The sequence below is a fragment of the Sebastes umbrosus genome, chromosome 14 (genome assembly GCF_015220745.1).
Source record: "Sebastes umbrosus isolate fSebUmb1 chromosome 14, fSebUmb1.pri, whole genome shotgun sequence".
Taxonomy (NCBI): domain Eukaryota; kingdom Metazoa; phylum Chordata; class Actinopteri; order Perciformes; family Sebastidae; genus Sebastes; species Sebastes umbrosus.
Genome location: NC_051282.1, coordinates 2,176,729 through 2,201,287, shown reverse-complemented (window position 1 = coordinate 2,201,287; position 24,559 = coordinate 2,176,729). Strand labels below are relative to the sequence as shown.

The 24,559-nt window shown below is 40.2% G+C and overlaps 2 protein-coding genes across 4 annotated transcripts in view; both read right to left on the bottom strand.

Moving 5' to 3' along the window:
* Positions 1-1,112: 1,112 nt before the first annotated feature.
* On the bottom strand, positions 1,113-8,861 carry LOC119502261 (cytochrome c oxidase assembly factor 3 homolog, mitochondrial). The gene is made up of 2 exons (XM_037793133.1): positions 8,648-8,861; positions 1,113-1,415 (listed from the first exon to the last, which is right to left on the bottom strand). Exons 1-2 carry the CDS (start codon positions 8,814-8,816, stop codon positions 1,309-1,311), a joined length of 276 nt encoding a protein of 91 aa, XP_037649061.1. The 5' UTR covers positions 8,817-8,861; the 3' UTR covers positions 1,113-1,308.
* Positions 8,862-22,932: 14,071 nt separating this feature from the next.
* The window catches only part of LOC119502240 (beta-1,4 N-acetylgalactosaminyltransferase 2-like), a 54,191-nt gene continuing 52,564 nt past the window's right edge, over positions 22,933-24,559 (bottom strand). For all 3 annotated transcript variants that reach the window (XM_037793087.1, XM_037793088.1, XM_037793089.1), the window contains exon 12: positions 22,933-23,215. In XM_037793087.1, the coding sequence (XP_037649015.1) occupies positions 23,019-23,215 (197 nt within the window). In that variant the 3' untranslated portion in view covers positions 22,933-23,018. The remainder of the gene's footprint in view (positions 23,216-24,559) is intronic.

Sequence of the window (24,559 nt, the reverse complement as noted above, 5' to 3'; positions counted from 1 at the left end):
GGGGGGCTCCGTAAAATTGTCTTCAGTGGGAATGAATGGACTTTGGGCTGAGAGACGGAAAGTATTCAGGTTTGGACTAACACATAGGGCTGTCAACCGATCAAAATATTTAATTGTGATTAATCACAAGATTGTCCATAGTTAATCACGATTAACTGCAAATTAATGACATTTTTTATTTGTTCAAAATGTACCTTAAATAGAGATTTGTCAAGTATTTAAGTGGGTAAATATGCTTTCTTTATGCAAATATATGTATATCTATTTATTATTGGAAATTAGTTAACACAAAACAATGGCAAATATTGTCCAGAAACCCTCAAAGGTACTGCATTTAGCATTAAGAATAGGCTCAAATCACAACAGCTGTCAGTGTGTCAGTGTGCTGACTTGACTATGACTTGCCCCAAACTGCATGTGATTATCATAAAGTGGGCATGTCTGTAAAGGGGAGACTCATGGGTACCCATAGAACCCATTTACATTCACTGATCTGGAGGTCAGAGGTCAAGGGGACCCCTTTGAAGATGGCCATGCCAGCTTTTCCTCGGTTGGTATTTAACCTCCTTCCCAACAAGCTAATATGACATGGTTTACCGATGGATTCCTCAGGTTTTCTAGTTTCATATGATGCCAGCGTCTTCTCTCTTCACCACACTTTGGACATGTGGATGATGGCGCAAGCCGAGTGCCATTCTAGTTCTACTCTTATTCTTGTTGTGTGGTTGATCTATCCCTTGCTGCTGTAACTCAGAAATTTCCCCTCAGGGATTAATAAAATACCTTCCTACCTAACTACCTACCTAGCTTTAAAACCCCGCCACAACATCGGGAATATCGATTGCTTTAATGTGTTCAAGAAATTAGTGGGGTTAAAACTAATTTGCCTTAAGACATTATTATCGTGTTAACATGGACAGCCCTGATAAAAGCCCATTCAAAAAAAAACATTGACTTTCAGACAAGGGAACTGGAAGTGCTAAAATGCCGAATCATTTCCAGGTTTGAGGGCTCATTCCTGCAGCACTCTATTAGTAATGTAGTATGTCGAGGCTACACTTACACTCAAAGTAGATTTATATTAATGCAGAAAATAGTTCAGAATTCAACAATTCAAACAATATAATTTATGTATTTATAAACAGAAAAGAAGCAATGGAAACACTATTATGTAAGTGTGAGTCATCACATGCCACATGCCAGTGTGATGTCACCATACAGTCTATGGATGCCACACGCAAGGCCCCACCGCCCCCATGAGGGCCCTGCAGGGAACAGCAAGTCCAGGACAGTTCATAGTCAGCGTCATCAGGAGTTGGCACCGGTCCGTGGCCCTCTGAGGATGTGGACCTTGGCTTCATCATCCAGCTCCTCCATGATTCTCTCCTGTTTGACGGACAGGATGGTGTAGCTAACTGGACGACTACAGGTCAAAGGAAACCACGTTAACACTTTGTAGGGCGTGAAGATGTTACTTTTTTTGTTTTATTCATTGAATCATTACTGGACTGGAAGAAAAATTGACAGATTGTGTTCCTAATTCTCTTTTGAAAAAAAGACATTATAAAGACTTAATATGGGCCTTTATAAAGCAGTCGTCATGTCCCCTAGTCTGATTTTAAAGGAATATCTGGTGATATTCTGTGTTTCAAAATCTGTCAACAAAACCCATGAAAAGACCAAAATCAACTGACTGACTAGATCCTCCTTACAAGCACAGAACGTATACGCCAAGAAGTGAAAGGCAATTGTTCGTTCAATTGTAAAATCAGCCTCCCAGCAGCAGAGCTACGCTTCCGCCATTTTGGACTGAAAGTGACTACCGGACTCCAGTAAAACGTCCGCCTAGAGGTGCCATACAAAAGTAAAAACTAAATTATTTCTATTCCATTGTCATATTCTACCGAAATGGCCTGTGTTGAACAATAAAGTATTATAAATATAATATGCGTTTTCAGTCCAAAATTGCGGCAGCGGATGTTTCGTCTCCTTGCTTCTATACTCTGTTACAAGTAGGGATGCACCGATACCACTTTTTTCAGACTGAGTACAAGTACAAGTACTTACATTTGGGTACTCATCGATACCGAGTACTTCTCTGTGCCAGGAGAAGTACTCGGGGCAAAAGACCCTCGTTAACAGCCAGCTGGAGGGTGTGAGCGACACACGGCAGGCTGGGGAGTCCCGCATACGAGGCGGTGCGCCACGACCGGCTCTAGGTCGGCTTGTAAAGGCTCGGGGCGAAGGTGCTTCCCGGGGCCGCAGCTTTACAGCGCTCCCCGCCCGGACCTCGCCGCACCTTGGACAAAGTGCTCGCTGCGCCCTCTCTCTCCGCCGGGGATGGACGGGGCCCCCTGCTCCCGGTGTGACTCTCGACCGGGGCGGACTTACCTCAGTGCGCCCCAACCACGTCGTGCCGCCAGATCGGGGCTCGTTCCACGTAAAAGGCTCCAGGGGTCTGCGGCGATGTCGGCAACCCACCCGACCCGTCTTGAAACACGGACCAAGGAGTCTAACACACGCACGAGTCAGAGGGTTCAAGCAAAACCCTGTGGCGCAATGAAAGTGAGGGCCGGTGCACGTCGGCTGAGGTGGGATGACGACCTAACGGGGTTGGGTGCACCACCGGCCCCTTTCGCCCGCACCATCGGGGAGGTGGAGCGTGAGGACCCGAAAGATGGTGACAAGAGGCTATCGTCACGCTGCCGTAAAGTGGTATCGGTGCCGTTGTATCGGAGCCGTTTTGGGAGTACGAGTACATGAGCACAGTATCGAACCCGATACCCAATACTGGTATCGGTGCATCCCTAATTACAAGTATTGTACAGTGTATCCAAAGCCTGATGTATCTTCTTCCCCTGTGCCACAGAGCTCCATTGTTGTCCAAAAACTATTAAAGGCACATTAGTGAGCCACGCTGTTGCACTGGCTTGAAATGTTCCTTCATTACCATGAAAACACAGCTTCTTTTGACTCAGTCCAACACACTGTCCTGCTGCCACAGGAATTCACTCTGCACCAAATGTGGATTAATCCTCAGCTGAAAATAGTCCCCCAACGAACACATTATTTACTCCTGTTTGAGCAACATTTGCTACTAAGCTGTCTGAGGACATTTTTGAGCCTCTTTTGAAAATTAAGAGAAAGTAAATGCCAAAAAATGAATGAATAAATAAAAAATAATTTAATTTCATTTAAAAAATTAATAACAATAAATAAATAAATATAAGGGAAAATTAAACAAGATTAAATAAATAAGGGAATTAATACAAAAATACATAATCAAATTGAAAGAAAAATGTCAATTCATGTCACATTGTATCAATTAATTTACTGGCTTTATTTTCAATATTATTTTTGCTAAATTTAATAACATATTATTTATTTATCAAGTCATTTATTTATTTTTTATTTTAGCAGGTTCCGTCCTCCATAAACAAAGTGCTTGTTTTTACAATATTTTACGGATCAGAATTGGTTATTGTATTATATAAGATTCTCTGTGCTTCATATATTGTTATCGGCATGGGCTATACGTTGGCTCCCTCTGGTGACAAAGAGTTATAATGCCAAGAAATGGAACAATTCAATGTTTGAATTGGACCGCATAACGCATTTCAGTTGATTCACTTTCAAAATTAACAAAAAAAAATAATTTAATTATAGATCAGATTTTGTTCTGGTATACACAGCACATTGAGTAGAGCTAAATGTTCTGGTGTCCAATGAGAACACTGTATCGAGTTCATTTAACTCTGTTATGAGGAGATTTCTCTACGGAGGATTCTCCATTTCCTTTGCTTTGCTTTGCTTTGCTTTGCTTTGGTGAGTATGACGCTACTTGACAGGGTCTGGGTATCATCGGATAATCCGTTTTTCCTTTTGAATTCAGAAAGGAAATAACGTTTTTTTATTTTTTCGTTTTAAACCAAAAATGAGGAAAACGGCCGTTTTCCCGTTTTTGGTTTCTGAATCAAAAAATGAAAAACGAACCCAAACCGGGCCGTTTGTTTGTTTTTGCGAATTCCTTTTCTCATTATTCGTTTTGAATTGAAGAACGGAAGTCACGTGGGTTTTTCGTTTTTTCGTTTTAAACCACAAACGAAAAATGGAATCACGTGGTGCTCTGTTTGTTTTTTGTTTCCAAACGAAAAACGAAAAAACCAAATTAAAAAAACGATCCGATTTAGTTTCTTCAAGTTTCTTTCTGTCATTTTCTCCTTTGAATCTAAGAGCGGAGAACGGCAGTCACGTGACCAGGAAGTGAAGGCAAACATGTCAAAATAAAAGCCAAGAAGATAGTTTGGTCATTCTATAAAAGTGTAACATTATTTAAGCTCAGGATCAAGGTAACAGTAGAAGATAAATAGGCTAAATAAATACACAAATAAATACATACATAGATATTTTTTTGTTTTGTTCTTTTCATTAACACATGAATGTCTTTTATCCAAAAAGTGTGTGATAAATTACAGGGAGGGTCTCTACAGATGTTATACAACAGGGAGGGTCTCTACAGATGTTATACAGAACTCTCACATAATTGACAATTTTCTCTCTCACACCCTCACTATGGGCTGTTTCTTTATGTCTGCAGGTGAGAAGCACTATGTGGCTACTCCTTTCAACACACCTGACACTTCCACCTGATCCCTTCACTCCACTAGGACGGCTGTAGCCGAGTAGTTCTACATCATGATAATGCTGATTTTTCAACAAGCGATTATGACATTAATGCCAGCTAGACAGAATAAAGCTCTGTCTGTCATGACAATAGTACTGGACTGAAGGCCACTTCATCAAAATCATGGAAATTCACAATAATTAGGCCTGTGCTAAAAAAGCCGACGCAAGTAAGCCAAGTGATCTGTGGCCTATCGCAATAACCTCCATATTGTGTAAAACCATGGAATGAGTTCTTGCCAGCCACCTGACCAGCACAGCGCTAGATCTGCTCCAGTTCGCTTAAATAAGAGCAACAGAGGCCCAGACGACGCTGTGCTGACTCTGCTTAACACAGTCACAAAACACCTTATGCATCCTAAAGGTTATGCCAGAGCTTTATTCGCGAATTCAGCTTTTAACTCAATGAAGACGCATATTCTCCTGAAAAGGCTCATTGATCTCAACATCAACACAGGGTTAGTTCTGTGGATCAGAGGGTCTGTGTCAGAGAGAACATATCAGACGTGCTGCCCACAAGGCTGTGTTCTTTCCCCTGTGCTATTCTCTCTTTTTACTAATGAATTTATGATCAATGAGAAACATTTTAGACTGTTTAAGTATGCGGATGACATGGCCTTAGTTGGCCTTTTACAGGAAACAGGCCCACTAGGTTAAGCTGCCTATCTGGCCCACACTACAGCCCTTCAGACACGGTGTCACACTAACCAGCTAGAAATCAATGTGGCTGAGAAGAAAGAATTAATCATGTGCTGCACAAAACAACATCTGATCACAGAGCCAGTTTCACTTGATGGCCAACATGTTGAAACTGTGGGACACTTTAAATACCTCGGTACAGTCCTGGACACCCAGGTGAGCTTCTCTGAAAATACAGAGTATATTTTCAAGAGATGCTCACAGAGACCTTTATCTTCTAAGGAAACTCAGTGGCCTCGGTGTCAGCCAGCAGATTTTAGAATTAGTGCACAAAACTATTGTTGAGAGGATTTTAACCTTTAACCTTCCTGCCTGGTACGGTCACCTACACTGTAGATAGAAGAATAAACTGTCTAGGATTGTGTCAATGGCAGGCAAAATAGTTGGTAAACCCCAAAAGCCCTTGACTCAACTTTTTACAGAAAGGACGAGGAAGAAAGCGAGGAGTATCCTGGCAGATAGCTCCCATCCTCTCTGCAGCCAGTCGGGAGGCGCTATAGAGCCCCTCTGGCAACTAAACATGTGTTTAAAAGTCTTTCATCCCAAATGCCATCAATATTCTAAAATCAACACAGTGACTGAGCAGATCTGAGCCACAGACACTGACATGAACTGTTTAATGTGTAACATAACCTGTCTTTGTTTTTTACTAACTGCTGTCTGGTTTTTAATGTCTGTTGTTTTCTGTGTTTTGTGAGCCGAAGACAAATTTCCACCCTGGTGGACAATAAAGTTGTATTGTATTGTATTGATCAGATCATATTGAGGGGCCGTCAGCTTTACAATTTAGTTTGGAGGGAGATTCGGTATCAGTGAAGTCAGTGCATTTTATGAGTAGGCCTTCTGTGACGTTACCCACCGTAGGGGTCAGAGGTCACCACTCCTCAATCCCCAAGGATTTTCTTTTCAGTCAAATTTTCAATTTTGACGCATTTATAGATGAAAAGTCAAGTCAATAATCATGGTCAATGATAGATAAGTATGGTTGATCAGCATGTTTGCCAACCTTCAGACATCATAGTCTAATATGAGGATTAATCAGCCTGAGTTCACTAAAAAACTGAAATCACTAACTTTCTGTATTCTGTTTGGTAGTTTATGATGCTTTTCAATCATTTCTAGCCTATTTGGTAGTATATGTAATTCAGTTAATTTGTTCGACATCATGATAATGCTGATTTTTCAACCAGTGGTTATGACATTAATGCCAGCTAGACAGAATAAAGCTCTGTCTGTAATGACAATAGAACTGTACTGAAGGCCTTTCCTTCACTCTGGTGACTCTTTACAGCCGTCTGAAGACAGCATGTATCTGTTAAATCTACAGTATCTGGAGTGATGAAGTGGCCTTCAGTCCAGTACTATTGTCATGACAGACAGAGCTTTATTCTGTCTAGCTGGCATTAATGTCATAATCGCTGGTTGAAAAATCAGCATTATCATGATGTAGAACTACTCGGCTACAGCCGTCCTAGTGGAGTGAAGGGATCAGGTGGAAGTGTCTCCACTCTCCGCTCTTCGATTCAAAACAGAAAATGACAGAAAGAAACTTGAAGAAACTAAATCGGATCGTTTTTTTTTAATTTGTTTTTTTCGTTTTTCGTTTGGAAACAAAAAACAAACAGAGCACCACGTGATTCCGTTTTTCGTTTGTGGTTTAAAACGAAAAAACGAAAAAACGAAAAACCCACGTGACTTCCGTTCTTCAATTAAAAACGAATAATGAGAAAAGGAATTCGCAAAAACGAACAAACGGCCCGGTTTGGGTTCGTTTTTCATTTTTTGATTCAGAAACGAAAAACGAAAAAACGGCCGTTTTCTCGTTTTTGGTTTAAAACGAAAAAATAAAAAAAAGTTTTTTCCTTTCTGAATTCCAAAGGAAAAACGGATTATCCGATGATACCCAGACCGACAGCTCATATTTCATTGTAGATTTCAGTGCTTGAAGTGGGCCGGTACTCACCGGTACCGGCACTTCCTGATTTTAGTCGTTGTATCGGAGCCGTTTTGCGAGTACGAGTATATGAGCACAGTATCAGATCCCTAGTGACTCGTAACGGTGCAGCGCCAGCGTATTTGCACTGCGCCTCATAAACCATATGAACATAAAAACTATGTGTTGGGAACATCTGGGCGAGCAGACGCACGGCATGGCACAGCAGGGGGAGGAGGGAGAGGGGAAGAATGAAGGCACTGTAGTCTATCAATACAATGTTTATGTCTTTTTTGTAAAATAATTAGTGAACTGTAATAAAGTATCTCTTTATCCTGCTCTAGGCTATAATATGTAGAAGCATCCTGAATGGACCACTGCTCCTAAAACCTGAATGAAGAGCTTACACACCTCAGCTCTGTCTGGCCGGCTGCTGTTGATTCCAGCCTAAACACATCCTATGATATATTATAGACTAATACTACAAATAACAGAAAAAAAGCACCTTAAGGATCCCATATTGTAAAAAGTGAGATTTTCAGATCTTTTATATTATAAAGCAGGTTTAAGTGCTATATAAATACTGTTAAACTATCAAAACACTTAATATACGGAGAAATACACACAGCCCATATTCAGAAACTGTGCGTCTGAAACAAGCCGTTAGAATTTCTGTCCATTTGTGATGTCACAAATATACAATATTTAGATCATTACATGGTTGTTAACATAAATATTCTAAATGTGTCCCAGTTTATTTCCTGTTGCAGTGTATGTTAATAACATCAGCTGACAGGAAGTAAACATGGACCCAAGAGTGTTTCAGACAGAGGGTAAATACAAGTATACTCAGGCAGACAGTAGGAGGAAAATAAAGTTGTTTTTTTTTATCATTACAGCATGTAAACATGTTCTAGTAGAAACACGAAATACAAGTATGAACCTGAAAATAAGAACAATATGGGACCTTTAAGTATTAACACTATATACAAATACACCACCTGAACCCTATAATGTTCCAGTGTGAATATTACTGGACTATTATAGGCCTACTATAGAAGATGCATAACTCCAGTATAATAACATAGCAATAAAATCACAGCTGATTATGACTGACAGTATAACATGCTTAAATAAATAATGAGTAGATCCAGGTAGTCTCCTGTTATATTCCAACATGTGAATAAGAGAGTACTGGGACTTCCAGCTCCACTGGGAGATTTGAACATTTCTTATGTCCTTCAAGCCCTTGAGTGAAGGACACAGTTGGTATATTCTGTGTAACAATAGCTTATGTTGCCATCTATCTGAGCAGGACACAGTGAAGGATACACATGCCGACCACAAACGCTCCGATGCCCAGGCCGGTCAGCAGGTTCCTGCTGCGGAGCCGCGCTGCGCTTCTCTTCAAGTAGTCGAGCTCCTGTCGGCGGCGGAGGAGCTCTCTCTCTGCCGCTGTTAGTGCAGCTTTAGCGGATCCTTCTGCTCCTCTCTCCGCCATGGCTTCTGTGGATGATCAGCTGCTTGAAGTCGCATTCACCGGAAGAATTCCTCTTCTTTAAAGAGAGAGAGAGAGAGAAAGAGAGAGAGAGCATGCCGCCACCTGCTGTAGCGGAGTCAGTACAATGTTCAATGATCTGATGGTAAGTTAAAAGTATTAATTTCAAAATGATATCCGACTCAATCAGGTCAGCCTTCCGGGTCAGTGTATCTTTTGGTCATTAGATTTTCCTTTGACAAAAGGATTTTAAAATACAAAAAAAACGAGTGGTTATTCTATTTTCATGTTAAAATATAAAAATTAAAATTGAAATACTAGGCGTTTTTATTTATAAGGGTACAAAAGGGATGAATTAAACTTAAAAAACGGGTTGATTTTCATTTTCTATTTCTAAAAAATAAAATCACTAGAAGACAGAAACGAAAAAACGCCTGTTTTTTTCATATTCTTTGACCGGAAGTTGCCATTTACAAAGTAAGAGCGCATAATGAGGACGGTGATGTGTATGAGAGAAAAAAGCACGGTGCTAATGTGTAACTGAAGGTGATGGACATGGATCAGTACGTAGTTTTTTGAAACAATAAAAGAGTGTGTCTCAGGGAAGAAGACATGACTTTCTGAAGTCATGTCACATCACCGTCCTCATACGCGCTCTTACTTTGTAAATGGCAACTTCCGGTCGCACAATATGAAAAAACGGGCGTTTATTCGTTTCTGTCTTCTAGTGATTTTATTTTATGTTTTTAGAAATAGAAAATGAAAATCAACCCATTTTTTTAAGTTTAGATCATCCCTTGTTGACCCTGAGAAAGAAAAACGCCTTGTATTTCAATTTGAATGTTTGCATTTTAAAACGAAAATCAAATAATCACAATTTTTTCTTTTTTAATATCTGTTTGTGAATGGAAAATCGAATGACCAAAAGATACACTGACCGTCCTCCGAGCTGGACGCATAACATCGATCTCTATGTGCAGCCGGCTGTGAGACGACTGGTCAGGGACCGTCTACAAAGTGCTACGCCGAAAATAGATGCAATAAAAATATCCAATAACTTATACAGTGTAGTGCCATCAAAATTACTTCACACATCAATGGTCTCCTCATGGTTGTACTACAACACGTAGTTTGGACACATATACTTTTTCATAATTTTGGTTAAATTTCAACGGGAAAAATATTCAATAACTTCACTGTTAAGATGAGGTTGTAGCTCGTTGTTTACCTTACTACCGTTAGAAAGAGCCGTCGTATGTGTTTTAACAAAGTTTCTTTTATGAGTTATTGATCCGGGAAGTTCGAATCTGTCAATATATTTCCAACTTTACCAAAGTTTTTTCGTTTCTGTCTACGTATTTTATTTTTTATTTTTATTTTTTTAAAGGGACCGTTTGTAAGAATCAGAAATTGGTTGAAACAGCGACACCTGTGGCCATTAAGTCAAGGAAAGTCAGCGTTCTGTTGCTCGCGCTCGCCCGTGTGCACGCGCTACGTGAATGTGAGCGAGCATCGCTCACATTCACATTGTTTCTAAAAAAAATGAAATTCAACCCGTTTTTTAAAGTTTAGTTCATCCCTTTTTGACCCTGAGAAAGAAAAACACCCTGTATTTCAATTTTAATATTTGTATTTTAAAACGAAAATCAAATAACCACAATTTTTTTGTTTTTTAATGTCCGTTTGTGAAAGGAAACTCAAATGACTAAAAGATACACTGACCTGGTCTCCTGTGGCTGTTTGATATTTAAATGTTTGCACTCGTTTGTATAGGCTACTCTTTTATATATTGTCTGTAAACTGAAAGCTGTTCATATTGTATTTGTACTACGGTACGCCTATATTATATGGGTTTTCTAGACAAAATAAACATTTTAAAAAGAATTTATCTGGTTGATTGCTGTCTTATACTGTATAGTAGGCTACTGCTGAATCCACTGCTGCTGTTCCTCAATTGGGATTACTTTGAATTAAAAATCCAAATTCATAGTCACATACAGTATTCATATATATATTTTATATCGTGAGGGTTTGTTTATGAACTTGAAAATCAACTGTGGGGGTTTTGTGCTTCTTAAAACGTACTTAATTGAAGGTCCCATATTGTAAAAAGTGAGATTTTCACGTCTTTTATATTATAAAGCAGGTTTAGGTGCTATATAAATACTGTGAAGTATCGAAGCGCTCAATATACGGAGAAATACACACAGCCCGTATTCAGAAATTGTGCCTTTGAAAGAAGCCGTTAGGATTTCTGTTCATTTGTGATGTCACAAATCTACAATATTTAGACCGTTAAACAGTTTTAAACATAAACATTCTAAATGTGTCCCAGTTCATTTCCTGTTGCAGTGGATGTGAATGACATCAGCTGACAGGAAGTAAACATGGACCCAAACTGTTGCCTAGTAACGCAATTCTGTTGCAATTCCGTTGAAATGCACTAAAACAGAGCATTTCAGAGAGAGGGTAAATACAGGTATATTCAGACAGACAGTATGAGGAAAATAACGTTTTTTTTTTAACATTACAGCATATAAACATGTTCTAGTAGAAACACAGACTACAAGTATGAACCTGAAAATGAGCATGATATGGGACCTTTAAAGTAGTTGTGATGCTTGCTGAGTCAAGTGAGGGTGACATTTGGCTCAGATGTGAGGATATTGCTTAAATGAGTTATCTGCTATTGGCTTTTCATTTCTTCAGACTTCCTTAAAACCCAACATGTACTGTACAATGGTAATGAAGTGGTGTCTTTTCACTCTTTAAACTACATCACCACACTCCCATTTACTGCTCCCGCGTATGGGTTTGCATTATAGTTAACAGAATGCCCGGTGCGTTTCATACCGACGCTCAAGGGTGCCTTGTGCGGCGGTACCGAACGCCGACGGCCGTGACAAAGCCTCGGTATTTGTCGACCTGGGATGAACGGGCTGGGTCAAGTTTCTGTCCAGATGTGGCCCTGTTCTTTCTGCCAGGCCTGATCATTTGTTGGCCGTAAGGTACTGGTGTGAGTCTAGGCCACAAATGGCACAGAAAAGGTTTGCTATCTTGGAAGTGTTTGTGGTAGTGACCGCACACAAAAAGTATATGATCTAGAATATTTTATTAACATGAACAAAGGTTTGTGTTGGGGGCAATAAGCCAAAATAGCCCAGCAGCTCAAACATTACTTAATGATACATTAGTAAAACAAGCTTGGATAGAGACATTAGCTTGTCGCAAAGGAGGTTAAATAACGCTCCAAACTTGCTCTAAATTTTGGCGAGGAAAAAACGGTATAGCCATCTTCAAAGGGGTCCCTTGACCTCTGGCCTCCAGATATGTGAATGCAAATGGGTTCTATGGGTACCCACGAGTCTCCCCTTTACAGACACGCCCACTTTATGATAATCACATGCAGTTTGGGGCAAGTCATAGTCAAGTCAGCACACTGACACACTGACAGCTGTTGTTGCCTGTTGGGCTACAGTTTGCCATGTTGTTATTTCAGCATATTGTTTTATGCTAAATGCAGTACCTGTGAGGGTTTCTGGACAATATCTGTCATTGTTTTGTTTTGTTAATTGATTTCCAATAATAGATATATACATAAATTTGCATAAGGCAGCATATTTGTCCACTCCCATGTTGATAAGAGTATTAAATATTAAATTGAAAAATCTCCCTTTAAGGTACATTTTGAACACATAAAATATGTGATTAACTATTTTAATCGATTGACAGCCCTAATTTTTAATATGAGAGAACATTATATAAAGCATCCTGGGTTGATACCCACCTTAAAAAAAAAACTTTAACAAAAATATAAAATTAAATGAATTCCGGAAGGAAAAGAGAGAAGAAAAAAGTACTCAAATAAATATCTATCTATGTATATATGTATATATATATATATACATATATATATATATATATTCAAATGCCATTCCTACTAAATTTAACTTAAAGCAGCAACTCTCTGATTTACTGGTATTGTATAGTTTCTCCCTATACTAAAGGGGGCGACATTGTAAAGAGATTCATACGGAGGGAGACTTGGTGGCTTTTCACTTTGAATAAGCCCTAGCTACCGAAAACACACAGAACTTATACTGTATAAGTTAAGTGATGACTTTATTCTCATAATATTACGACTTTTTTTTCTCGTTAAATTATGACTTTATGCTCGTAATATTACAACTTTTTCCTCGTTAAGTTATGACTTTATTCTCGTAATATGACTTTTTTTTTCTCATTAAGTTATGAATTTTTTCTCGTAATATTACAACTTTATTCTTTAAATCTCAGATGTTTTTTCCCTCAATGTGGCCCTAATACTCCGTAGTACATTTGCTCTTTGGCCCTCACTGCATTAAGCTTATATACTATATACTTAGACTATAAACTGTGTTACCTTCATCACAATGATCAAATGTTTTGCGGCTCCAGACAGATTTTTTGTTTGTTTTTTTTGCCTCAGATTGCTCTTTTGATAGTAAAGGTTGCTGACCCCTGGGTTAATCCATTCCATAGTTGCTGAGATATTTCAGTCTGGACCAAAGTGTTGGATGCCCAAAAGACCGACATCGTCACCCCAAGAGCCCCATTGCCAGCGTGGCAAAAAGAAGATCACATGGAAATCTTCTGTAATCACTGCTTTTTTTTATAAAATGTATTCTCCTTGGTACAGGTGTGTGAAATTAGGTTTATTAAGTTCTCTCTGAAAATGAGTGTGCAGATATGCACTGGTCATTTTTTATAATGTGTTACGCACATATTTATTATGTTTTTGGTTTTTCGTGTTATTATTCTCTTAAAATGACTGGAATAGTTTTTTTTAATCTACCTACCTACCCTCTCTATATACCTGCCCTCAACACAGGTTTGAAGGTTTAGTTGTAACACACCCATACATTCAAATACCTCCACGCTTCAGCACCAAACAAAACATTGTATTTGATTAACAAATGTCTTCCCGCTCACTCATCTGGTGTTGTTTTTCTGTGTGTATGTGTAGCAATATGGCTGTGAAAGCAGAAAGCTAACAGTGGATGAGCACCTTCAAACAATTTTTTTTTTTTTTTTTGTCTAAGGGAAAAAATATAATCTCTTTTCGAAAATTGTAAAACAGATGTGTTGTCTAGATGGTGACTCCCAACATACTGTATATTATAATAAAATTATTTTTTGCCTCAGCTTGACCAGTCCCTATTTTTTGTGGTGCAAGAATAAAAAAAACAATTCTTAATCCACAGCTGAAAATAGTCCCCAACAAATGCACTATTAACTTGTGTTTGCAGCAATATTTGCAAAAAGTTGTAGTGCACGGCTGTTTCAGGACATTATTGAGCCTTTTTTTGAAAATGTAACTATACAGTGGAGGAAATAAGTATTTGATCCCTTGCCGATTTTGTAAGTTTGCCCACTTACAAAGAAAAGAACGGTCTATAATTTAATGGTAGGTTTATTTTAACAGTGAGAGACAGAATATAAAAAAAAAATCCAGAAAATCAATTCATATAAAAGTTATAAATTGATTTGTATTTTATTGTGGGAAATAAGTATTTGATCCCCTAGCAACCAACAAGAATTCTGGCCCCCACAGACCGGTTAGATTAGTCCTCTCGCTTTAAGAAAGTACTCCGAATCTCAACTCGTGACCTTTATAAAAGACAACTGTCTCAACTCATTACCTGTATAAAAGACACCTGTCCACAATCAGATTCCAACCTCTCCACCATGGGCAAGACCAAAGGGCTGTCCAAGGACGTCAGGGACAAGATTGTAGACCTGCACAAGACTGGAATCGGCTACAAGACCATCAGCAAGCAGCTTGGTGAGAAGGAGACAACTGTTGGTGCCATTATTCGGAAATGGAAGAAACACAAAATGACCATCAATCGCCCTCGGTCTGGGGCTCCACGCAAGATCTCGTCTCGTGGGGTATCGATGATCATGAGAAAGGTGAGGGATCAGCCCAGAAATACACAGGAAGAACTTCTTAATGATCTCAAGACAGCTGGGACCACAATCACCAAGAAAACCATTGGTAACACACTACGCCGTAATGGTTTAAAATCCTGCAGCGCCCGCAAGGTCCCCCTGCTCAAGAAGGAACATGTACAGGCCCGTCTGTTTGCCAATGAACACCTGAATGATTCAGAGAAGGCTTGGGAGAAGGTGATATGGTCAGATGAGACCAAAATCAAGCTCTTTGGCATCAACTCGACTCGCCGTGTTTGGAGGAAGAGAAATGCTGACTATAACCCCAAGAACACCATCCCCACCGTCAAGCATGGAGGTGGAAACATTATGTTTTGGGGGTGTTTCTCTGCTACGGGGACAGGACGACTTCACCGCATCTTAAGGGAGGATGGACGGGGCCATGTACCGTGAAATATTGGGCGACAACCTTCTTCCCTCAGCCAGGACACTGAAAATGGGTCGTGGATGGGTCTTCCAGCACGAGAATGACCAAAAACATACGGCCAAGGCAACAAAGGAGTGGCTCAAAAAGAAGCACATTAAGGTCATGGAGTGACCTAGCCAGTCTCCGGACCTTAATTCCATAGAAAATCTGTGGAGGGAGCTGAAGCTTCGAGTTGCCAAGCGACAGCCTCGAAACCTTAAGGATTTGGAGATGATCTGCAAAGAGGAGTCGACCAAAATCCCTCCTGAGATGTGCACAAACCTGGTGACCAACTACAAGAAACGTCTGACCTCTGTGCTTGCCAACAACGTTTCTCCACCAAGTACTGAGTCATGGGAGCTAGGGGATCAAATACTTATTTCCCACAATAAAATACAAATCAATTTATAACTTTTATATCAATTGATTTTCTGGATTTTTTTTTTTTATATTCTGTCTCTCACTGTTAAAATAAACCTACCATTAAAATTATAGACCGTTCTTTTCTTTGTAAGTGGGCAAACTTACAAAATCGGCAAGGGATCAAATACTTATTTCCTCCACTGTATATGTGATTTTGTATAATTTTGGTGAATTATTATCGTGAAACATATTCAATAACTTCACTGTTATAAAATGGTAGGCCACCAAAATATCTCCACCCAATAATGATCTCTTCCTAGTTATGCTACAATACTTATTTAGAATTTGTTTTTCATTGTACTGTTGCCATGAAGACCATTGTAATGGGCAAACTTTCATATAAACCAAGCCAATTGTAGTATAACCATAACCACAGGAAGAGACCATTGATGTTTGAAGTGATTTTGATGGTACTACACTGTATAATACTGAAGTTATTGAATATTTTTCCCATTTGAAATTCACCAAAATTACGCAAAAGTTTTTTTTTTTTTTTTGCCTAAAATGGCTCTTTGGATAGTAAAGGTTGCTGACCCCTGCTCTACATCAAATGCTCACTAGCCCACCACGTCGTCCCAAGACGCACAGCACAAAGAGGCAACCAAACTACAACAAAGCTCACACCAACCAAGGCACGAACAGCAGCGCTCATGTTCCCAAAGCTAACAGGCCAAGCTACCGACTCGCACGTCACGGCACAAACACCAACACAACCAATGACAATTCACGACATCCCTCCTGTAACTATTTACTTGCCTACCACATGAACCGCTATAACTTCCTGCACCCTGTGTAGCAGCCAACTTCAGGTTCTCACACATGAAACACCTTCAGCGTAACTGGGTCCAACTACCCAGAAACATTGAGAACACAAGCATGCTCACAAAAACCAGAAGACATTTGTTTTAGAACTAAAAACAAACTTTAACACACCAACAGCCAGAGCTCAAACAGCCCATACACAGCATGACCATCAGTGCATTCCCGTCCCTCTACCTGCATAACCAGAAACTAGCTAAACTCCCCCTCTAGTCTTCAGGTGCTACTTGCGCTTGGTATTTACCATAGATGTATTAAAAGAACTGGATCCAGCGTTGGAGGCGGGGCCCTGGTCATTCCTATGAGAGTTGCTCATTGGCGCATGAAACCTAAATGGCTCGACTTCCGTCTGGAAGAGTACCCGGATCTTGGCGGAGTAGCATCTGAGATGATTGGCGGAGTAGCGTCCGCTCAGTCACATGACTCGGTCACGCGGTCCTAACGTCTCGCCGTCGTCACGGTTTGCAATCCAGCCTCAGTCTGGGTCTCATTCACATGAACGGAGGAAGGGAAATAACTCTGGATTCAGCTATTAGTGCGTTTTACAACTTTAAAAATGGATTTTTTTAAATAAGGGCTGTTAGACTGTTCATTCTGGGGAGTTAATTCACCTCAAAAAAAATTATCCGCTGAGTTACAGACGTCTCTTTCCCAATGTAAGTCTATGGGAAAAAGTCTTTTTGGGCCCAATGCATCCCGTGACGGACACAGAAGTTGCAGTACCGCCGTTTGGCCACTACGAAAGTCGGGATCGACGACCGGCACACTTCCTGAGGGCTTGGTATTTACACACTGCAGCCCGCAAGCCCGGCAAAGCAACCATAAACTGGCAACCTCACCTGCAACTTCGGATGTGCTCCCGAGACAACCGCTCTAACCACTTTCATCACCACATTATCAAAACCCCCCAACAAACTCCAAAGGCAATCCGCGCTTCAGCCTAACAGGGACAGAACAACAGCAATTTACTACTGCTACTACTGATTGTACAGCACCAACAGAACTCCGTGCCACAAAATCACAGCATGCACAGCTCAGCAACACAAACACACCAGAACAAATTAGCGACTTGTTATCCATTACAGCTGCTTACATTCACCAAAAACAGCAGAACAGCCAACTTTCCACACTCGTCCATGTCTCCCAAACAACCAGATTGCACTCCTCAATTTACAAAACGAGGTGCACCACTAGGCTACCAATGATCTCTTCTCAAGCCATTTACAACCAGAACAAACTGCACTATATAGGCTGCGGTCGAATAGTCATTTTTGCTCAGGAGTGAAATGACCCCAGGAGTACCTCAGGAGGAGCCATGATAAGAGCTGTTTGAATTCTCTGAATGCTAAGGAAAGGAGCTTCAATGCTTCCTTTCTTATCTCCTTTAGCAGAGGATACACTGGACCATCCCTTACTAAAGGAAAAGAGAGAATAACATCCCACAATTCCTTCCGGCCGCAGCATTTAAAGCGACGCACCATTCGGCCATTCCTGATAACAAACGATATGCTTATCTTGCATATTATTTTCATATACTAATTGGGATTCATGTTTAATATAATTGGACAGGGATTTCTTTTCACTTTATTTTTTAATTATTTATTTCGAACATACCTAACAAATACCTCAGTAAAAAACAAAACAAGAATAAGAAATAAAATGAACAGTAAACAATCAATTAACAAATAATCAACATAAATAAATATTACATGTTCCAAAAGAAGTTAGAAGAAGTATATGATCCTACACCTTCTCCATAACTCCAACAATTAACTCAATATTTATCATATATTCCTTTGTTCATTGGTAATGAAGTGATATTTTTCACTGGTTGTCCACGCTAGGTCAGATGATCTTTATTATTTGTTGATGTAAAGTGTTCCAGCAGCAGAAGGAGCTGTGGTATCTCTCTTTAACACACCGCAGGTGAAGCAGCTTGTCATTGAATGACCTATTTAAAACGCACGGGGGAAGCAGGCGCCTTTTGTAGTCCGTCTTCAGAACATTGTAGTTTCACCACAGCAGACTCACGTCACTAACATCCGCCGCCGTCGCATCATAATGACGGAGCTTATAGTGAAAGAGCAGTCGGATTCTCTGAACACCACGGTTGTCGTTTCCTAAGTCCTTCTGAATTCTCCTTCACATCTTTCCTTGACATCATGACGTTTTCCATCGAGGTCAAGGAAAAGTGGTTAGGAAAAGACATTAGGACGTCATTTTTGGACTTTTCGAACGCAACCCAGGTGTGGCTCATCAGCCTGACGACCCTCCGCCTTGCTAAACAAAGAAAAAAAAGCAAATGGACACTGGGACACCTAGTGGAGTGGAGGGGTCATCACACCCCACTTCCTGAATGTATCAAACAGGTAGCATAAAAACTACAATAAATACTAGGGGCTGTCAATCAATTAAAATATTTAACCGCGATTAATCGCATGATTGTCCATAGTTAATCGCAATTAATCACACCTTTTTTATCTGTTCTAAATGTACCTTAAAGGGAGATTTGTTAAGTATGTAATCCTCTTATCAACATGGGAGTGGACAAATATGCTGCTTTATGGAAATGTATGTATATATTTATTGTTGTAAATCAATTAACAACACACAACAATGACAGATATTGTCCAGAAACCCTCACAGGTACTGCATTTAGCAGAAAACAATATGCTCCAATCATAACATGGCAAACTGCAGCCCAACAGGCAACAACAGCTGTCAGTGTGTCAGTGTGCTGACTTGACTATAGCTGCATCCCAAAGCTCTTAATTGCATCCCTGTTTCCCTCACTTGCGTCTTTTCCTTGCGTCTTAGTCCCTACCACCAGGGAAGCATGGAGAGATGCAAGGAAACCATGCGAGGAGAGAGGAAACGAGGAAATACGATTGAAGAGACATGAGACGGTCGTTTCCTCTGAAGCGTCACGTGAAGCGACGTCCGTTTCTGATGACAGCAGCAGCTGATCACATCTGGATCAGCTGTCAGTCAGCTTTAACAGCTGTTTGTGTCTGAACTGTACTAATACTAATAAAGACAAGTGCAAGCTGCAGTCTGTATTTCTACTGTGGACTGCTTAGAGGCTCAGGAACCATCTCTACTGGCACAATAACTTTATATTATTTATTCATTATTAGCGTCTGTAGTTATTGATATTCTGATTGTGAGCTCATTATTTCATAACCCAGAATATGACTACGGTGTTTTTTGAACACTGGACATTATTTATTAGGCTAAAGGGAAAATGTAAATGATATAACTCATATCAAACCCGACGTTCAGGAATGATCAGCCTCATGTGACTGAATGGAAATGAGGATAAATGATGTAAAAGGTGTTTGTTGCTGACAGACAGACTCTCCTTCTCTCTCTGACTTTAATAGAATCATTAATAAAAGTTAACGGGGCTAATAACAGATCATGAAAAGAAAAATCTTTCTAATGAATGCAGAAAGTTATTTTAATTCTGTTTGTCAGGCATTATAAACCCCTCTCAGTGTTGAGCTCCTTCACTGGCGGTGTGTGAAGCAGAGCTACTGCAGGTCCTTCTGCTGCTGTTCAGAGCTTCAATTAACACAGATTATAACTAGATAGTGAATCAGAAGACAACTAAACTATAAAATGTTTAATCTGTGATCTGTTTCCACTCCGGTATAAAACTCCAGTGATGTTGAGAGGTAAAGTTATCAGATCAGTCTGATCGGCAGCAGCGTCCAATCAATAACTGATATCCAATAAGGGGGCGTGTCGGTCGGTAAAAGACTTCCGTGGAGGATACACTGGTGTATCCTCGCTCATAGCTCCTCCGGCAAGCCTCCTCGATCCTCGCTCCTCGCTCCTCGATGCACAAATAAGAGCTTTGGGACGGTCTTCAAGATGGCGCACCAGAACAACTTCCGGTTCAAGCGAGGATCGAGGAGCGAGGAAACGGAAATTAAGAGCTTTGGCACGCACCCTATGACTTGCCCCAAACTGCATGTGATTATCATAAAGTGGGCATGTCTGTAAAGGGGAGACTCGTGGGTACCCATAGCAACCATTTACATTCACATATCTGAAGGTCAGAGGTCAAGGGACCCCTTTGAAAATGGCCATGACAGGTTTTCCTCGACCAAAATTTAGTTTGGAGTAATATTTAACCTCCTTCATGACAAGCTAGTATGACATGGTTGGTACCTATGGATTCTTTAGGTTTTGTAGTTTCATATGATGCCAGTATCTTCACTCTAGATTTAAAACTGAGCCTGCTACAACCTAAAAATCACAAGTTGCGTTAATGCATTAAAGAAGTCAGTGGTACTAAAACAAATTTGCGTTGCAAAAAATCTGCATTATTATCGCATTAACTTTGACAGCCCTAATAAAAACATGATAAGAGAACTAAATGTCAAAAGTACTGGCACAATTGAAATGGCATGTCTGTCTCAAGGCCTATAGAAAGGAGGCTGGGTCACGCGTAATGAAGGCGTCATATCTTTGGGGGTATAACAGACAGTAATAATCCACAATTAAAACTCCATACTATATTCATTCATGGAGCTCTTCAAGTCACTGCATGTTCTAGAACAGTGGTTCTCAAACTTTTTTCACCAAGTACCACTTCAGGAAATATTTGGCTCTCCAAGTACCACCATTATGACTGATGTTGAAATACAGTAGCAGTAAAATCTGGTCTGCACTCGCCAAAATTGAGCCAATCGCAATGCAAGACCGCAGCTTCAGTTACACTGCGGATGTGTTAAACCCCATACCTCAAGACCCATGTCCGCCCGTGACCCAGCCTCCTTTCCATACGCCTTAGTCTGTCTATATTTATATCCAGTGCACTACAAGGCAAGGCAAGGCAAGGCAAGGCAAGGAGCTTTATTTGTATAACACATTTCAGCAACAGGGCAATTCAAAGTGCTTTACACAAACATTCAAGAACATTACAACAAAGTGCAAAAGAACATTAAGACATAATTAAAACAGTCATAAAAACAATTAAAGATTAGAAAATAAAAACAAGCTAAAAAGTAAAAGCCACGATAGAAGCTAAAATAGAGTATAACACACACACTAAAACATTTGAATTATTTAAAAACACATTTAGTCTGGAGTTCCGTATAGAAAGAAGGGCACTAGATGGACTATGACGAGTGACCCATAGAGCTGCGAAATGGAACCAAAAGTATGATCACTGCAAAGTGCCATGATTACACATATGGGAGGCAGAATTTCATTTATCTGTTTACATAGCCAGGTGCCTTTTAGTGCATGTTAGTGCATGTAAGCGTGCCCCCCTGGCTAGCTCATGGCTGCCGCTCGGCACTGCTCTCATACGGCGGTTACAACTGATAACACCGTCCCAACGGCGTCATCGTGGAAGCGTAGCGCCCACCCTCCAGTTCCTCCTCAGGTTAACACCGTTCACTGCTCTGTCAGCACTTTTGCCGTCGTTTGCACTGAAAGCTGCGAGGCGCCGGCTCTGAATTACGAACTTAACTACTCACATTATACATGTGCCAAACTCATTCTCACTCCCAACTCCTCAAATACCACCGCTTTGTCACAGTGCCCCTCGGCATCGGAGACAGACGCACAGGGTACCTCTCTTGCGTTAATTTTGGACGGACCGGGGACGGCGTGTCAATATACGCTTGTTATATGCATAGTATCCTTTCAAATTAAAGGTCCCATATTGTAAAAAGTGAGATTTTCATGTCTTTTATATTATAAAGCAGGTTTAAGTGCTATATAAATACTGTTAAACTATTAAAATGCTCAATATACGGAGAAATACATACAGCCCGTATTCAGAAATTGTGCGTTTGAAACAAGCCGGATTTCTGTCCATTTGTGACGTCACAAATATACAATATTTAGACCATTACACTGTTTTAAACATAAACATTCTAAATGTATCCCAGATTATTTCCTGTTGCAGTGGATGTAAATAACATCAGCTGACAGGAAGTAAACATGGACCCAAACTGTTGCCTAGTAACACAATTCCGTTGCAATTCCGTTGAAATGCACTAAAAAAGAGCGTTTCAGACAGAGGGTGAATACAGGTATATTCAGGCTGACAGTATGAGGAAAATAACGTTTTTTTTAACATTACAGCATGTAAACATGTTCTAGTAGAAACACAAAATACAAGTATGAAACTGAAAATGAGCACGATATGGGACCTTTAAACTTCCATTTTCACAGGAAGTTAGGTTTAGGCAACACAACCACTTAGGTAGGGTTAGGAAACGGTCGTGGTTAACTTCACTTACTAGCGACTCAAGGGGCTGGCGATATTATAGACACACGAGTCAAAATAAGTCTTTAGTTTCACACGGGACACAAACACTGGTCTCCTGACACACCAGTGTTTGTTTGTGCGGCTAACTGTATAATCAGAACCCAATATTCAGAATAACTTACGCTTTCTTACCCCGAAAACGAATGAATAAAAAAGTAATCAGAAAAGATCAAACAACAAACACAAAGCAGGAAGAGAAAGATAAAATGCATTTATTTGAATAAATGCAGGGATATGCAGTACAGTATGTAACTCGATGTCCTTTAGTGGTCTTCTACCCATAACGGACACACTTTAGGTGGTTTTTGAAGAAGTGAAGTCGCAGTTTGAACTCTGTGTCGGTCTTTGCAGGGTGTCTGAATTTGGAGTAGCTAGCCTCGTCCTTGTTGTGACCGGTTTTGGGTTGATGGCCGATGGACACGTGGTTACACGTGGCAACCATCAAGGATCCCAGGCCATCCATAAAGAATTCTAGAGTCAGAGACAGACATTCTGCCTTTTAGAAAAAATGCCTGCTTGTATCATGGCGAAAAAAAACTGAAAGTGTGGACTTAAGCCTGGGACACACCAGGAACGTCAGGAGCGTGTGGCGGCTGCGTGGTGTGGTGGCTTCGTGATTCACGCGTCGGGTGTTCACACCGGCTGCATTTCAGCTGCTGCTGTCTGCAGTTTCTTTCTACATAGAGTTTGCCTTTTAATGGCCATTTCATTTCATTATAAATGTCATTTATTTTTATTTTAGACAGAGAAAGGTTAAGAAATATGTGGTAATTTGTAAATAATAGTAATAATCCACAATTAAAACCCCGTACTATATTCATTCATGGAGCTCTCCAAATCACTGCATGTTCTAGAACAGTGGTTCTCAAACTTTTTCCATCAAGTACCACCTCAGAAAATAATTCGCTCCAAGTACCACCATTATGACTGATGTTGAAATACAGTAGCGTAAGCCTACCCTATTCAGCAATGTACAGTTCACACAAGAGGCAAATTTATTCCTAATAAAAGGGGGAGCACAAGAACTGGCACTTTAACTCTTCCGCACAACTCTCATACTACGCAAGGGGCAGCCTCTCACACTAGGCCTGCACCATATCTGCCATGTGCGATAACACTGTTCAATATTGCGATGACGATATGACTTGCGATAAATAAACAAATATTGAAGTGTGCATATTCGCTATACATATACATATACTGTATTTAATATATAACTAGGCTAAATGTTGTTTCTAGAGCAGCAACAGTAAAGTTTACAACAGCAAAGCCACCATATAAACTCCTTAATATCTCACTGGAAATAATTTAACATGTTAATGAAATAAATCATATTCCTATGATAGACATCAGTCAGTATCAGTCATTCCTCCTGTCCTCCTGTCCTCTGTTGCAGCTAACATTAGGGCTGATAGAGGGAAGAGAGACTGTTTGGTTTCAGCTGATGAGTTTACAGATAAGATATGTGACAAACTAACCTAAACAGTCCGACTACACAGCCTACTGCCACTTTTAGTTCCAGTCTTGTGTAGCCAAGGGTTACGTTGCTTCAATACTTTATGAAGGTAATAAATTAATAACACGGAGGCTCACAGTCTGTACAAGTCTGCAGCGCATCACCGCTTTACGTCTTCCGTTCCTTCACAATAAACTCCCCGGACACTGAACACTGGATTACTGCTGACCAGGGAACTAAAGTCAGTCACAACTCAACTAAATAACTTACACGTGTTTACAGTTAGCTGTTAGCCGCCGAGCTAGCGCGCTGTGCCTGTCTAAAGCGGCGGTGGATGAGAGACTGCAGACAGAGCAGAT